This window comes from Neoarius graeffei, chromosome 20 (assembly GCF_027579695.1).
Source record: "Neoarius graeffei isolate fNeoGra1 chromosome 20, fNeoGra1.pri, whole genome shotgun sequence".
In the NCBI taxonomy this organism is placed as follows: Eukaryota; Metazoa; Chordata; class Actinopteri; order Siluriformes; family Ariidae; genus Neoarius; species Neoarius graeffei.
This window is the reverse complement of record NC_083588.1, coordinates 58848349-58865370: the sequence shown is the minus strand read 5'-3', so window position 1 is coordinate 58865370 and position 17022 is coordinate 58848349. Positions and strand designations below refer to the sequence as shown.

Genomic DNA, 17022 nt, shown 5'->3' with positions numbered 1-17022 from the left:
TTCTCCCCGTGTCCGCGTGGGTTTCCTCCGGGTGCTCCGGTTTCCCCCACAGTCCAAAGACATGCAGGTTAGGTTAACTGGTGACTCTAAATTGAGCGTAGGTGTGAATGTGAGTGTGAATGGTTGTCTGTGTCTATGTGTCAGCCCTGTGATGACCTGGCGACTTGTCCAGGGTGTACCCCGCCTTTCGCCCGTAGTCAGCTGGGATAGGCTCCAGCTTGCCTGCGACCCTGTAGAAGGATAAAGCGGCTAGAGATAATGAGATGAGATGATTAACTTGCGTTTTTTGGGGGGGTTTTGTGGATGTGTCCATATAATATAAAGAAAATTCCACAATGGTGTGAAGATATGAAGTTTATCTTCTCGTATTGAAAAATATATTCACCACTCAAAGATAAACTTCATGTCTTCGCACCACTGTGTAATATCCTCTATATAAGAATATATTTAGTAATAATTTGTCTTATATGGCTTATGGCTCAACTTTTCTCATCCAAACACCTTAAGTGATAGAATTTCATGGTCTGAAATTGTCAATTTTAAACATTGACAGATTGTGAGATTTTAAGATCTGCCCTTAGACTTCCATAAAACCAAGTTTGAGGGTTTTTTGGCTACAGATGCAGTGGACAGAGATGAAGTTGAGAAACCTGATGGAGTATTCACTAAACGTTACAAAATCAGTCCATCATCTCTTTCTCTCTCTCTCTCTCTTCATTGTTTACTCTTTTTGCTGTTTTTGTTCAGAGTAACCGCCGACGTGCAGCACCTTCACCTTCCACTCTCATGGCAGAGACATTCTCTAGAGTTCTAGTTGAATTAAATTTTAACGGAGTGCTGCTCTTCATCACGCCGCGTGGAGTAGTATGAGATGTGAGAGGAAGTAGGGCCGTGATGAAAGCAGGAACAGAGGACCTCTGCTTCACCTCTGTGCGTCCTCTGGGCCAAAGCGATGGGCAGGATAATGACAGTCACTTTCCTTCTGGAAACTCCGCTCTCTTAGGAGCCTTATATAGAAGTAAAAAAATTCCCGTTTTCAAAATGGTGTGGGCTGGGACGGCAGGAGAGGGAGTGATGAAAGGAGAGAAAGAGATACAGAGAGAGGAACAGAGAAAGAATAAAAGAGGGAGGGAGGGGATGTTCTAAAAATAAAACATCTGTTCTTGTAGGAGGAGAAAAAGCAAGGGGGGGGGAGTTTAAAGGAAAAGTCCAGCCTGAAACACATTAAACGTTTTGAAATATTTGTGATGTGTTCAGAGATTCTGGTGCTGATTTGCAGGTTGGTGTTACAATGGTGTTTAAATGAAGAAACGATCGATTCTAAAAACTGAAAGCGATAGTCAGGATGATCATTTATCGTAGCTCCTAAACTCAACAATCCAAATGCTTCTTTTGTCACTCATCATTTTCCAGCGATGTTCATGATCATAATTAGAAATATTGAAGAACTTGGGGCAAACACTGGACCGAGCTATATATCATGTATTTGCGCTGAGATATTCCAGAGACTCGGGTCAGCTAGTTAGGTTAGTTGTCGATGAGATGATAAGTGTGATGGTGTTGACGGTGGGATTAGCATGAAGGTTGAACCTCTGAGCAGATTATACAGATGTTATACAGATGCTAGACAGATTTAAAGACTAAAGCTCCGCTGCATCATTAGGTCTCTTTCAGGCTTGTAGTCCGACTCGTGCCCTAATTTTAAGGACTCGTGACTCGACTTGGACTTGAGCACTGATGACTCAGACTCGTGCATTAACTGCATTCGGACTCGTAAATTGAAGACGAGGACTCGGGTTATTTCTTTATTTTTTGTAACATGCCATAATAATTTGGCATAAGATATTTATATTTACATTAATTTTTGTACTAATTTCGTGCAAGAGTGTCACACCTACGGTATGCACCTTGGCTTGTGCATCAGATAGACCCTCGGACGCGCTCCGGACAGCACGTATGCCAAGCGGACTCTCGCACACTAAACAGCTCGCGCCTGCACAGGATTAAGGCGCAATCAACACGCCTATATAAAAACTGTGAAAACACACTGACTTTGCGAAGTATTGAGTTGCATTGCTGATACATTACCGAGCCTTATTTCCTTGTTTGGTTTCCCGATGCCTGATTTCCTGTTTCTCGTCTTTGATTCTGCCAAGTCTACAATAGCCTGTTTGTGCCTCGCTTGACCTGTTGCCTGTTTCACTGTTTTACGATTTTACCTGCCGTTCTGGGCGGCACGGCGGTGTAGTGGTTAACGCTGTCGCCTCACAGCAAGAAGGTCCGGGTTCGAGCCCCGTGGCCGGCGAAGGCTTTTCTGTGTGGAGTTTGCATGTTCTCCCCGTGTCCGCGTGGGTTTCCTCCGGGTGCTCCGGTTTCCCCCACAGTCCAAAGACATGCAGGTTAGGTTAACTGGTGACTCTAAATTGACCGTAGGTGTGAATGTGAGTGTGAATGGTTGTCTGTGTCTATGTGTCAGCCCTGTGATGACCTGACGACTTGTCCAGGGTGTACCCTGCCTTTCACCCGTAGTCAGCTGGGATAGGCTCCAGCTCGCCTGCGACCCTGTAGAACAGGATAAAGCGGCTAGAGATAATGAGATGAGATGAGACCTTCTGCAGTCACATCCGTCTCCCAACCATCTCTGACAGAATACTTCACACTCCCTGATAAAGAGAAGCACATTCACCTGTTCATACGTCATGTTCAGGAACAAACTAACGTCAATGGGGCTAAAACAGCCACCGTCAAATGGTGCGGTTGGAGACTCGGACTCGACTTGAAATTTTTTTAATGACTTGGACTTGAACACTGGGGACTCGAGACGGGACTCGAGGTTTAGTGACTCAACTACAACACTGGTCTCTTTAGGTGGAGATAAAGTGAGGGGTCAGTGTTGGCACTACAATCAGCAAGCAGTCGAATGGCATTGTGGGTTTGGTAGGAAAATGGAGCAACATGTCCATTAAAAAAAAAGAAAAGAAAATTCGTGACAAAAGATCACATGTTGATTATAAATATTATTATGCAATTTGTTCAGGGTTGATTTTTCCCTTAAGCTTTGAAAGTGTGATGAACGAGGAGAGTACAGAGCAGCGCAGAGAGAGCAAACAAGAGGAAATGAAGTGACATGGGAGAAGGAGAGAGAAAGGGAAAAGCGATCAAGTGTCTGCGTGTGTGCGTGTGTGTGTGTGTGTGTGTGTAAGCTTTGGCGTATGGAGAAAAAAAAACCATTGCTAATATGGTCTTATGAGGATCTATTGCTTCATGAAACCTCTTGTATCTGTAACAGACCACTCATAGATGTGCGAAGTGGAATAATAGTGATACGACTCATAAATAAAAATGAAACTAGTGGAAGAAAAATGGATTCAGGTTTTTTTCTTTTCAGATAAACCCTTTTATTCATCTCTCTCCCTCCCCCTTTTTCTTTTTCTTTTCCCTTCCTGGAAGTCCATCTGCTTTCCATTTAGGCACGAAATGTGTTTCAGGAGGCCATATTAACACCTCTCTCTCTCTCTCTCTCTCTCTCTCTCTGTCTTTCATCATTTGCTCCCTCACCCAAGCCTTCACACTCTCTCGTCAGTACACACACAGGCTCCAGATTCCCCCTTTCAGCACTAGCCAAATAAATAAGCTAACTTTTCTTTACCTACTTTTCACTTTGGCATTCCACGGCACTTCATCTCAAACGATGACATCACAGCTGAAACAGGAAAAGGACCGCAGGGGCCGAAAGCTGGACACTTGGACACTTTCCCATGAATGTGCTAAGGCCACTCTATTGTTTCATCCTAGTATATACTTTATTCTCGCACATTTTTCAGCATATCCTTATCTGAGATCTAATTCCTCCCTGAATTCCTTCCTTTTTTAAATTGTCTTTGCACTTTCTTTTCATGTATTGTTTATGTACTTATTCAGGTTTTGGAATGGTCCGGTTTAGTTAAAAATTAGGTCCAGGGAACCCAAAGAGTGATTATCACTATTAATTAGTATCTAAAAGTGTTATAGTTGTTATTTCGTAGTTATTAAAGCATGATTTACAGCTCACTTGAATTCAGTAGGCTTAATCGAAAGCTCATTATCTTAAAAATTATATATATATTATTATTATTTATACCGCACAACTTCAACTATGCCATTTTCAAAAGTGCCTAACAACTAAAACAACTTACAAAATATAATTAATAATAATGTATAATAATAACTATACCTACATTTTTAAAATGATGATAAATTATTATATAATTATTAAATTTATTTTTATTAATTTTTATTATATTTATTTATGGGCAGCATGGTGGTGTAGTGGTTAGCGCTGTCGCCTCACAGCAAGAAGGTCTGGATTCGAGCCCCGTGGCCGGTGAGGGCCTTTCTGTGCGGAGTGTGCATGTTCTCCCTGTGTCCGCGTGGGTTTCCTCCGGGTGCTCCGGTTTCCCCCACAGTCCAAAGACATGCAGGTTAGGTTAACTGGTGACTCTAAGGTGGTGTTTACATTAGACCGTATCAGCGGATCATCAGATTAACGTTTTTAAAATGATTCATGTGCACACAGCAACACCAATACACGATTCGCGTGCACACAGCAATGCCAATACACGGATACGCTCGGCTCCGCAGGCATTCTGCGCTCCAAATCACTCCGCCCTGAACAGCGAGTGCCCTCTGGAGGGTGCGCACTCCGGCCCTGCGCAGCTCACAGAGCGCGCGAGTGAAGCGCACGAGCAGTTATTCGGGACAAATAGCAGGAAGTGAAAGTCCGCGGCGTTTTTCAGCAGTCGTGTCACATGACCAACGTGGCATGACCAACGCCAGCGAATCAGGAAGGTGGATGTCACAGTGACGTTGTCCAATGACGACGTCAGCTAGAGCTCAGCACAGCGTATCCTCGTTCCTCAATGTTTACACAGCACCGGATCAGATACGTAATGGGTTGAATACGTGGGCCCTGGCGGATTCAAGTTCTTCCGCCTGTGGAGTCATTTCCTGGCGTTTTAATGTGAACGGACAGTGCATCCGCGACGAAAACGAGATGGATACGGTCTAATGTAAACACCACCTAAATTGACCGTAGGTGTGAATGAGAGTGTGAATGGTTGTCTGTGTCTATGTGTCAGCCCTGTGATGACCTGGCGACTTGTCCAGGGTGTACCCCGCCTTTCGCCCGTAGTCAGCTGGGATAGGCTCCAGCTTGCCTGCGACCCTGTAGAACAGGATAAAGCGGCTAGAGATAATGAGATGAGATTAGATATTTATTTATTATATTATAAATATTTTTTATTATATTTTAAAAAACATTAATAAATCATTAACAAATTACAATTTTAACAAAACTAATCCGCTACGAATTGTACTATGTGACATTTTTGGGTTTTGAGGGTGAAAAATCCAGGAATAAAGCACTCTATAATGAATAAATAAAATGCTGATATACAGGACTGTGCAAAAGTCATAGGCACTTTGTTATAGAGTTTTATTTTATGACGTCTACATTATCGAGTCAGTACAAAACCATTTTAAATTTCCAAGCATTATTTTTCCAGCACAAAATGAAACGTTATAAAAAAATGTTGTATGTCAATAAAGAAAGCAGCATATTACGGAAAAAAAAAATACCTCATCCTCATTCACATTCACAGTGAAAACTGTTTATTTATCTCTATTATGCTATAATGGTGGGTGGTACGGTGGTGTAGTGGTTAGCACTGTTGCTCCACAGCAAGAAGGTTCTGGGTTCGAGCCCGGTGGCCGACAGAGGCCTTTCTGTATGGAGGCTGCATGTTCTCCCCATGTCTGCATGGGCTTCCTACACAGTCCAAAGACATGCAGGTTAGGTTTGACTGTGTCAAGTCAAGTTTATTTGTATAGCGCTTTTAACAATAAACATTGTCGCCAAGCAGCTTTACAGAATTTGAACGACTTAAAACATGAGCTAATTTTATCCCTAATCTATCCCCAATGAGCAAGCCTGTGGCGATGGTGGCAAGGAAAAACTCCCTCAGACGACATGAGGAAGAAACCTCGGGAGGAACCAGACTCAAAAGGAACCCATCCTCATTTGGGCAACAACAGACAACATGACTATAACATTAACAGTTTTAACATGAAGTCAGTTTCGTTGATGTTATAAACTCTTCATTGATGGAAACTTGAGTGCAAAACTGTTCACACTGTGTGTGTGAATGAAGCCTTTATTTGTCACATGTACACTCAAGCACCTCTGAAACAGTGAATACACGCATACATACACAAGTGAGCAACAAGCAGATGATGATGATGTCTTGACTTGCGCTGGACTTTGATTAAAGTGAGGGGGAGTCTCTTCCCATGTTCCATCTGGGCCCAGTGGCAAGGCACAGCCAAGACAACTGGAGATGGAGCCAGGCGCAGTGGATGATCAAGATGTCCTCGGTGTTCATCTTTGTCTGAACACTCCACAGGACTTTGCTGTTCCTGCCGTCAAGGCCGTTGAACCACGGTTGGTTTCCTCTGCCCTCTCCAGACTTCTAGGAGTGATGGCAACTAAAGGGTCACTCCACTCTCCCTACAGCTCCTTCTTTCCCAAGGTGGAGCCTTGCCATCAGATGCAGTTTAGAGGACTACGAGCAGCTATAGAGATCTTGCAGTCACGTGACCGGAAAGTACACAACCGCCATCTTGTCGGTCAAAAACACAGCTGAATACTGCTGCACTCGTGTACAGAATGGATCAATTTCAACCGACGGACTACACGGCTCATTTTTCTAATGAACAGATAACTAGATATATGTCTAAAATAAACGATCTACAGATTTATGACCCTTATGGCTTACCGGACGGAGTTTTCACGACCGGATTTTGAACTGCCAGAGGTGGAATACCCAGATGTGTATAATTACCTCATTAACTTTCCCTCGCTGTTCAGTGGTGAAGCACTGCATGCTTATAAATCTCTGGACAGTTATCTTTACAGAAATTCAGGATTTGTCAGCGACTCAGATGTGGCATCTTGTAAACAAGAATCCTCATTGGATGGGTAAGTCACTTAAGTATTGAGTATAGCACTGACCAGCCGATTATAGAATAGAATAAGGTAATTCCAGCTGTAATTCCAAATCGTCCGTCTTGTTTACCATGGATCTGGCATTGGAGAGGTAGAGGCTTGGCAGTGGAGATTTGAGTGGCTGTTTTCTGAGCTTAGTCAACAGGCTGGCTCTGCCTGCGGCCTCGCTTTTGCTTCCGCTCCTGGCGCCGCCTCCTTCGCTTTGCTTCCAATAACAATCCACGGAGACCCCGCTGGTCTCGCTATCTCGTCCGGAATGTTGTGCATGCGATGGAAATTGCTACAAACCGTCATTTTCTGTTGGAAACCAATGTCCAGTAAGTCCATACGGTTGTAGTGGATATTGAAGTCCGGTACAGACGAACAACACGCAAAAATACACACAAAAAACATAAAAAACGTGCACAGGTAGGGAGAGCTTGCAGCCGTTGTAGTAGAATTGTATATAGTAGGGTTTTCCAGAAGAAAAGGTAGAAGTAAAAGCAGAAGTAGAACCAGAAGTAGAAGGCGGAATATGGCGTTTGACCAACAAAATGGCGTCTGTCACAATCTGGATCGGCTGTGACATCACATGCAAGTGCTCCATACTACAGGATGCAGTTGGGGGTTTACTCAAGGGCACTTTAGCCATGATACAGAGGGAAGAGAAAGTGCTGTTCATTCACTCAACTCCCCTGACATTTTTTCCTTCCTACCGGTCCCAGGACTCGAACTAGCAACCCTTTGGGCCCAAGACTGCTTCTCTAACCTTCAGGCCATATATTCAACACTTCATTTGGGCGGCACGGTGGTGTAGTGGTTAGCACGGTTGCCTCACAGCAAGAAGGTTCTGCTTCGAACCCTCCTTTCTGTGCGGAGTTTGCATGTTCTCCCCGTGTCTGCGTGGGTTTCCTCCGGGTGCTCCGGTTTCCCCCACAGTCCAAAGACATGCGGTTAGGTTAGGTTAATATGGGACGGCCTTGAGCGAGGCACCGAACTCCCAACTGCTCCCCGGGCGCTGTTAGCATGGCTGCCCACTGCTCTGGGTACAGTATGTGTGTGTTCACTGCTTCAGATGGGTTAAATGCAGAGAGGAAATATCACAACTGTGTGATGAAAAAAAGTTGTGCTTTCTTTCTTCATTTATTCATCTTTATAGCTTGTTTTGAATGCAGAAATATTCCATTTCATTATTTTTCTTCAACATGTGCTTAAGACTTTTCCACAGGACTGTATTTACTTGCACTACTGTTCAAAAGTTTGGGGTCACCCAGACAATTTTTTGTGTTTTCCATGAAAAGTCACACTTTTATTTACCACCATCTAATCTCATCTCATCTCATCTCATCTCATTATCTCTAGCCGCTTTATCCTGTTCTACTGGGTCGCAGGCAAGCTGGAGCCTATCCCAGCTGACTACGGGCGAAAGGCGGGGTACACCCTGGACAAGTCGCCAGGTCATCACAGGGCTGACACATAGACACAGACAACCATTCACACTCACATTCACACCTACGCTCAATTTAGAGTCACCAGTTAACCTAACCTGCATGTCTTTGGACTGTGGGGGAAACCGGAGCACCCGGAGGAAACCCACGCGGACACGGGGAGAACATGCAAACTCCACACAGAAAGGCTCTCGCCGGCCACGGGGCTCGAACCCAGAACCTTCTTGCTGTGAGGCGACAGCGCTAACCACTACACCACCGTGCCGCCCCCACCATAAGTTGTAAAATGAATAGAAAATCTAGTCAAGACATTTTTCTGTCCATTTTGAGCATTTAATCGACCCCACAAATGTGATGCTCCAGAAACTCAATCTGCTCAAAGGAAGGTCAGTTTTATAGCTTCTCTAAAGCGCTAAACTGTTTTCAGCTGTGCTAACATGATTGTACACGGGTTTTCTAATCATCCATTAGCCTTCTGAGGCAATGAGCAAACACATTGTACCATTAGAACACTGGAGTGAGAGTTGCTGGAAATGGGCCTCTATACACCTATGGAGATATTGCACCAAAAACCAGACGACATTTGCAGCTAGAATAGTCATTTACCACATTAGCAATGTACAGAGTGGATTTCTGATTAGTTTAAAGTGATCTTCATTGAAAAGAACAGTGCTTTTCTTTCAAAAATAAGGACATTTCAAAGTGACCCCAAACTTTTGAACAGTAGTGGGTAAATTAGTGCTTTGCTGCATTCAATGGCTGGAATGACCCGCTCGTGCCTGCGGCCAAAATCAGGCTTGACGCAACGCAGAAGAGGGCGGGGTCATTCTGTAGGCGTGAGACGGATCAACCAATCATATTTCAGGATATGGCACGTGGGCTAGCAGGCCACGCCTTATGTCTCCAACACGCTCCTGCATGCTGAAGGTTCAGCAGTCTGGAAGAAGGGACGAGAGAGAGAGAGAGAGAAAGGAAAGGAAAGGAAAGGAAAGGAAAGAAAGAGGAGTTATTGCACTTTGCTAGTTAAATAAGCAACTAAAATACAAACTCATTTTGTTTTGCGCTGTAAGTTGACATTATTGTTTTCTTTCCCATTTGTTGAACGTTCTCAGGAAGTTTTCGGAGAAATATACAACAATAATTTTCGGTATTTTATTTTATTGAGCGGTGTTTTTTTTTTTAACTTTACGCGTCTGTGTTTGGAAGTTTCTCTGACGTTATGTCGAAAAAGAGACACACTTCAGGATTTTAACTTCAACAAACTCGCCTGAAGCTTCACCGTTTCCGGACAGTGCTTCGTTTCCACGGTAACGGAGCGCGCGCCGGGCGGATGTGTGCGCGCCGCCATTTTGCGCACAGGTGCCGCTGTTAAACCGAAGCGAAGGAGCTCGTGCGCGGGTTTTTGAATGCCGTTGCGCGGAGTTTGCTGGTGGCTGTGCTGCACGCGAGGCTTCCGCTTGTTGGGGCGCGAGCATGGAGGAAGAGAAGAGGAGGAGGAGGAAGAGGAGGAGGAAGAGTCCTTCGAGTTGCGCAATAAGGAGGAGTGCGCGCGCCGCGAACACATCAAACCGGTAAGAGAACGCATCCAACCGGTTTATATCTATAAATATAAATAAATAAAGTTTACTGGACGAGGCTGTGGATTTGAAATAAACAAACAAACAAACAAACAAACGTGTTGATAATATTCAGAGTAAGTATTTATTACTGAAGTCATCGGTGTTCATTTATATAAAGATCCCACAGCAATATCCCAAAATCAGGAGTTGGGGTTGTGACGATATAATATCGATTTGGCGATATAATATTGACATTGCGATATATTGTCATCTCATCTCATCTCATTATCTCTAGCCGCTTTATCCTTCTACAGGGTCGCAGGCAAGCTGGAGCCTATCCCAGCTGACTACGGGCGAAAGGCGGGGTACACCCTGGACAAGTCGCCAGGTCATCACAGGGCTGACACATAGACACAGACAACCATTAACACTCACATTCACACCTACGGTCAATTTAGAGTCACCAGTTAACCTAACCTGCATGTCTTTGGACTGTGGGGGAAACCGGAGCACCCGGAGGAAACCCACGCGGACACGGGGAGAACATGCAAACTCCGCACAGAAAGGCCCTCGCCGGCCCCGGGGCTCGAACCCAGGACTTTCTTGCTGTGAGGCGACAGCGCTACCCACTACACCACCGTGCCGCCCTATATTGTCATCATTATTTGTAATTTTTATGAGTGTTTTATTTATATATATATATATATATATATATGAGTGATTCCACGTTTATGGGTACTGAAATGGGGACATGAACTTATTCACCTAAAACCATTTCTTTTTTTTTACCAGGGGCGATTCTAGCATCTGATCTTTGGGGGTGCTTAGGCCCCAGAGCTGACAGAGGCACCTGGCTTGAATGACAGTGTTTCCACATTTATTCCGCATTTAGACTAGACTTAACTAGACAAGAAGACTAGACTAGACTTATGCAATGTTTTAACAGAAGCTGACCCAATAAACTATTGGCCCTTTTCCACTACCCTTTTTCAGCTCGCTTCAGCCCGACACGGCTCGCGTTTCGACTACCAAAAACCAGCACGACTCGGCTCGCTTCAGCCCTGCTTAGCCCCTAAAACTCGCACCGTTTTGGAGTGGGGCTGAAGCGAGCCAAACCGTGCCGAGTGAGGCTGGGGGCGTGAGCAGACACTCCCCTGTGCACTGATCGGTGAGGAGGAGTGTCCTCACATGCCCACACATGCCCCGCGAGCACGCTGGGATCTGTAAACACCGCAAACCCGGAAGAATAATAATTACGAGAATTTCTGAAGCCTTATGCGCCTCGCCTCATCTATACGCTCTTGCCAGTATCTGTCCGCGTTGTAGGTGACTACAAGCCACAGCACCAAGACCAGCAACACTAACGACTCCATGTCCTCCATGTTTATTGTTTACTATTCGGGGTGAGACTACCGCTTAAAAGATCACTGATGTCACTGTTTGCGCTGCTTAACGACATCACCTGATGTCCACCCACTTTCGCTAACTCCACCCAATGTGTCCACCCACTTCCAGCCAGCACGGTTCAGCGCGGTTGTAGTCGAAATGCAACTCCAACAGCCCCGCTCAGCCCGACTCAGCACGGCACGGCTCAGCCCGACTCAGCCGCGTTTGTAGTGGAAAAGCGGCATAAGATATCTACACATTTACAACCACTGACACAAATATTTACGTTATATTTTTAACTAAACAAGACCTACTACTGCATTTGTAATGTTGGAGCTATTCATTTTGAACAGTGGTAATTGTTAATTAATGTGTTATTGTGTATTGTGTAATAATAGTGTGTATTATTATGATTTTACATTAGTTTACATTAGTTTATATTTTTTGTTGATAAGCATGATAAGCAAACGTAAACGCTATGTTACATTAAATAAAATTGACTAACACACGATGGTCTAGCACCGTAGCACTTGTACAGCTCTGCACAAAAGTATCTCGATATGGATGATAAGTGTCGTTTTTATCATTCTGTTCATAGACCAGGGAACATCAATATTGCATTATGCATATTATTGTGTTGTGTTTAACAATTGTAACTCCAGTCCGTACCTTCACATCTCGCTATGCCAGTAATACTCAGGTGCTACTTCGAGTTCCTCATCGGCGTGGAATCCAGTTAAAAAAAACACCATGTCGTAGCAAGCACTCGCGCGTACAGGCAACCCAATCAGAGGGGACGCAAGGAGGAGAGGTATTTTACTGGTCATAGAACTATCACGTAACAGGTGAATTCAAGAACACACACACGCCCGCGCACACATTCATTGCTCAGTGCGCAAGGGCACTTATTTCTGAAAATTACGTCCAAAAGCAGTGTTTTTGAGGGTGCTGAGCTAGGGGGTGCTGAGCTCGTTTTTGGGGGTGCTTGAGCACCCCCAAAAATAGGCTAAACACGCCCCTGTTTTTTACCATCAGGTCACAAAACATGTAATCTTTAATGAATGATATGTTAAAAGATAACTTTAATTTTCTGAGATGTAATAAAAACGTATTTATATGCCAAAGTCAAGCCTATGAGTTCCAAAATGATGTCTGTTACATTACTTCTGTTACGATTGTCCATCTCGCGTCTGTTACAAATTAATTACAATCTAGCTCTATACCATGTTAATCTTATTGAAAGGATGTGTATGTTTATTCTACTACACATGTTTATTAATTATATTTGCTAAAACATCACCTTCCTATGTTTCAAAAAGTAATTCTACATTGTTAAAATTGAGAATATATATGTCCACAAGACTTCTGTTACGTTCTGACTTTGGCATATAAATATGTTTTTATTACATCTCAGAAAATTAAAGTTATCTTTTAACATATCATTCATTAAAGATTACATGTTTTGTGACCTGATGGTAAAAAAAGAAATGGTTTTAGGTGAATTAAGTTCATGTCCCCATTTCAGTACCCATAAGCGTGGAATCACTCATATATATATTAGAGCAGCGTCTACAATTATCAACACAATCTTCTGGCCGTTGCAAAAGTAGAAAAGAAGAATTTGTCACATGCACACTTCAAGCACAGTGAAATTCATCCTCTGCATTTAAAGTGCCATTCCACCATTGGATGTATTCTTTGGCATAAAATACAATATATTTTATGACAACATGACTAGACAGAGAAGTCTTTTAGCTTCTAAATGATATATCAAACATAATTTTTTGACAACGACAAGTATATTAATTTTGCGACCAAAGTCACCTACCCTTTTAATTTCCGCGCAGTAGTGAAACGTGATGTCATCGGCAGGTTCCCCTTCTTGTGTGCCACGTGCCGGTCTATTTTTAGACCAGGAAACGCCCAAAGTGAGAGAGTCATTTCTCCTTGTATATGGGGGCCAAAAAAATTGCGAAAAATTTTGAGTTAATCTTTCAGTTAGCTAGATTTATTGGTATTAGCTAGATTTATTGGTATTATTTTTATCGCGTTCTATCCGCCATTGCTGATAATATGTGCCACGTCACACGTCACGTAGTACACAAGAAGGGGAACCTGCCGATGACATCACGCGCGGAAATTAAAAGGGTCGGTGACTTTGGTCACAAAATTAATATACTTGTCGTTGTCAAAAAATTGTTTGATATATCATTTTGAAGCTAAAAGATTTCTCTATCTAGTGATACCATTTATATATGTTGGCAAAATATATTGTATTTTATGCCAAAGAATACATCCAATGGTGGAATGGCACTTTAACCCATCTGAAGCAGTGAACACACACTCAGAGCAGTGGGCAGCCACACTAGAGCGCCCGGGGAGCAGTCAGGGGTCCGGTACCTTGCTCAAGGGCACTTCAGCCCAAGGCCGCCCCACGTTAAACTAACCGCATGTCTTCGGAAACCAGAGCACCCGGAGGAAACCCACGCAGACACGGGGAGAACATGCAAACTCCACACAGAAAGGCCCTCGCCGGCTGCTGGGTTCGAACCCGGAACCTTCTTGCTGTGAGGCGACTGTGCTAACCACTACACCACTGTGCCGCCCAAAAAGACTTTCAATACGTAAATTGTGCATGATTAGTAATTACTCAGACTTCCACTGGAAAAAAAATGAGTTGATTCCTGATTACTTAGCGTATCAGATCATGTGACGCCCTTTGTCCACGGTTATCGACGCCCTTTGTCCACGGTTATCGACATCCAGATGATTATTTATTTTTAGAAAATCACTATGGAGTATTAAGTTAACAAAACATAATTTTTATTTAAAACTTGTTTTACATAGACTTATATTTATTAAAAAAATATCTTTTTATATAAATATATGGATGTCGGTGCTTACGTCAATGAGGAAGTAATTCTAATGTTTGTAAACAAATGAACTGATAATGTTCAACCTACGTCAGAAAATCTTTTTGTTCCACTTTCTACCCGCTTTCTAAGTATTTTTGTAGATCACATTTTAAGCATTCGTTGTTGTTTGTATTAATTTCTCGTTTTGTAGTTTACCAATAAATATCAACAGGGAATTGACCTTGTAACCACATGAAAATCCAGGTCAAAGGTCGCATGTCATTCCTCGAACCAAAATTTAAAATGTCTACTGATATTGTAATATGTGGTCGATATTTACAACAAACTGCAAAAAAAAAAATTCTGAATGGAATAGAAAAATCTGAATATTTCAAGCATGTAATTTATGTGTGAGGAATTTAATTCTGGTCTAATTCTGTTTATTGCAATCGTATTCCAAATACTCTATAAACATTCCATTCTGTTATGAATCAGAAAAAAGATTCTTCTTCTTCTGCTTCTTCTTCTTATTATTATTATTATAATAAATCACGGCACTTTTATTTTTTTTTAAAGTACTTCATCTGCTTCAACAATGTTACACAAAGCTCGATCCATAACAGTTGTAAATATCACTTAATTCCACAGCGTGTCGATAATGGTGGACACCGGTGAAAGTGATCACTATTATCGACACCTCACACACGTGACTTCTCAAACGCGCGTTTAGATACAAAATGGCGACTGTCAAACGAAAGGGTAAGAAACAAAGTAGGTTTCGACAAGGAGGTCATGAAATATCAGTGAATTTGATCAGAAAAAACATGTCCATGATCTTTCCACCGTGCTTACCTGCGATGATAACGTCCGGGTTTTCCTCAAATTGCCAATCGTGCGAAAAAAATTCCGTCTCCGGTAATGAGCTGTGTCATCAGACGACAAGATCAAAGGGGGGGAGGTTCTGTTTGATTAATTAACCAATAATAACTGTTGTAACTGAAACTCATCTTTGTAGAATTGTTTTTTATTGGTAAATCTGAAAAGGCGTCGATAATTGTACTCACTGATTGATATATATATATCTGAGGGCTGTCAAAAACTTGTTTTTCTTCTTAAGACTAAAGCTTGTTACAATGCATATTTAAATATAAAATCACCAAATTAATGTAGAATAATCACAAAGGATGTATATTTCAGACGCCACTGTTTTATTATTATCCATACAGGACACTTTTTCGATGGAATAAAAACACGTGTTCTATTCCCTTCTAGCGGGTTTCTTTCATTTGGTTCGATAGCATGCAATACTGTTAGCATATCGCTTATCCTACGTGTATTACATCACTCTACCCAATGGAGAATGAGCATTGAATATGGTTTACGATATTGCATGGTTGTCAAGGCAACATGTCGGAGCTGTAAAACTTCCTGCTAGCTGGGACAATTTGTAAACAAGCATGGCCGCCAGATTTGTTTGTTGAATACGGAAGATTTTGAGAGAATTTCGAAAGAGAAAGACATGTTGAACACCTGAAAGGAATGTGTATGAATAATAATAATATTGGCTGACTTTTTTTCATGGTATATCAGATATATTCCATTCAGCTACTCGTCTTCGACTCGTTCAACATCATGCTAGAGGAATGGAATATATCTGATATACCACTCAACGCCAGTCAATATTAGGCCATTATTAAAAAATGTTCTGTTTCCAGTCCACCGGCCGGGTGAGTGCCGTTTGTGTGGTTGAAATTTTTTTTTTTTAACGCCGGTTTTTCGACATTTTTTTCGGGTTTGTAAATCTAAAATCGAACTTGACATTTACGCATTCCCATGGCTTTCCACTAAGGCTCATACTAGCCAGCCATGACAAATAAGTAGCCAGCCGGTGGGAGTAAACACAAAATAAACTCCTGTGCACGCAGTTCCCAGGATTAAATGTATTTTCCACAGACCATTTATTTATTCACTTTATTCAAATACAAAGTAAAATGGCAGTAGGGTTGGGCGGTATTACGGTAAGAAGGTATCCCGAGGTATCCAAAAGTACCAACGGTATCGGTCTCATTACCGTCATTTTAAAAAAATATATAATATCTAAATAAATATGGAGTACATGAGGTCATAATATAAAATAATAAATTGAAGATCATCCCGAATAACTGTGTGATCGTATTTTCACTAATTCTATCAATTTCCTAAAGAAGTTCTCATCGCGTGCAGGGTTGTTTATGTCGTTACCATGGCAACCCTGCGTGACATTTGGAGTCTGACAGAAAGCTTCGCAAGAGACCGAGATCGGGGGTGTCATGGCTCAGATGGCTAAGGCACCGTACCATAAATCCGGGGACCCGGGTTCGATTCCGACCCGAGGTTATTTCCCGATCCCGTCTCTCTCTCCCCCGCTCATTTCCTGTCTCTACTGTCCTATCTAAAAAAAAAAAAAAAAGAGACTGAGACCGCAGTTGAAAGATGGCAAGTCAAGATAATGAGTTAGTGGCAAAAAAAAAAAAAATACAACATCGGCAGTGTGGCAGTATTTTGGTTTCAAACCAAACGAAAAATCTAATATGTCCCCTAAGGCACACCATAGCCTGGGGTACTCCACTTCCACGAGATCTCTCCAATGAGTTGTGTTTTGAGTAGGTTACATGAGTAACAACAAGGTAAAATAATATAGCGTATGACATTTGGGATGTGGGTAATAAACGTTTGAAATGTCATCTACTGAAGAAACGGAAGAAAATATCGTA

At 42.5% G+C, this 17022-nt stretch overlaps 1 protein-coding gene across 2 annotated transcripts in view; it reads left to right on the top strand.

The window, feature by feature from the left end:
* The first annotated feature begins 9409 nt into the window (after positions 1-9409).
* Positions 9410-17022, top strand: part of plekhh3 (pleckstrin homology, MyTH4 and FERM domain containing H3) — a 79626-nt gene continuing 72013 nt past the window's right edge. For both annotated transcript variants that reach the window (XM_060902077.1, XM_060902076.1), the window contains exon 1: positions 9410-10040. In XM_060902077.1, the coding sequence (XP_060758060.1) occupies positions 9876-10040 (165 nt within the window). In that variant the 5' untranslated portion in view covers positions 9410-9875. The remainder of the gene's footprint in view (positions 10041-17022) is intronic.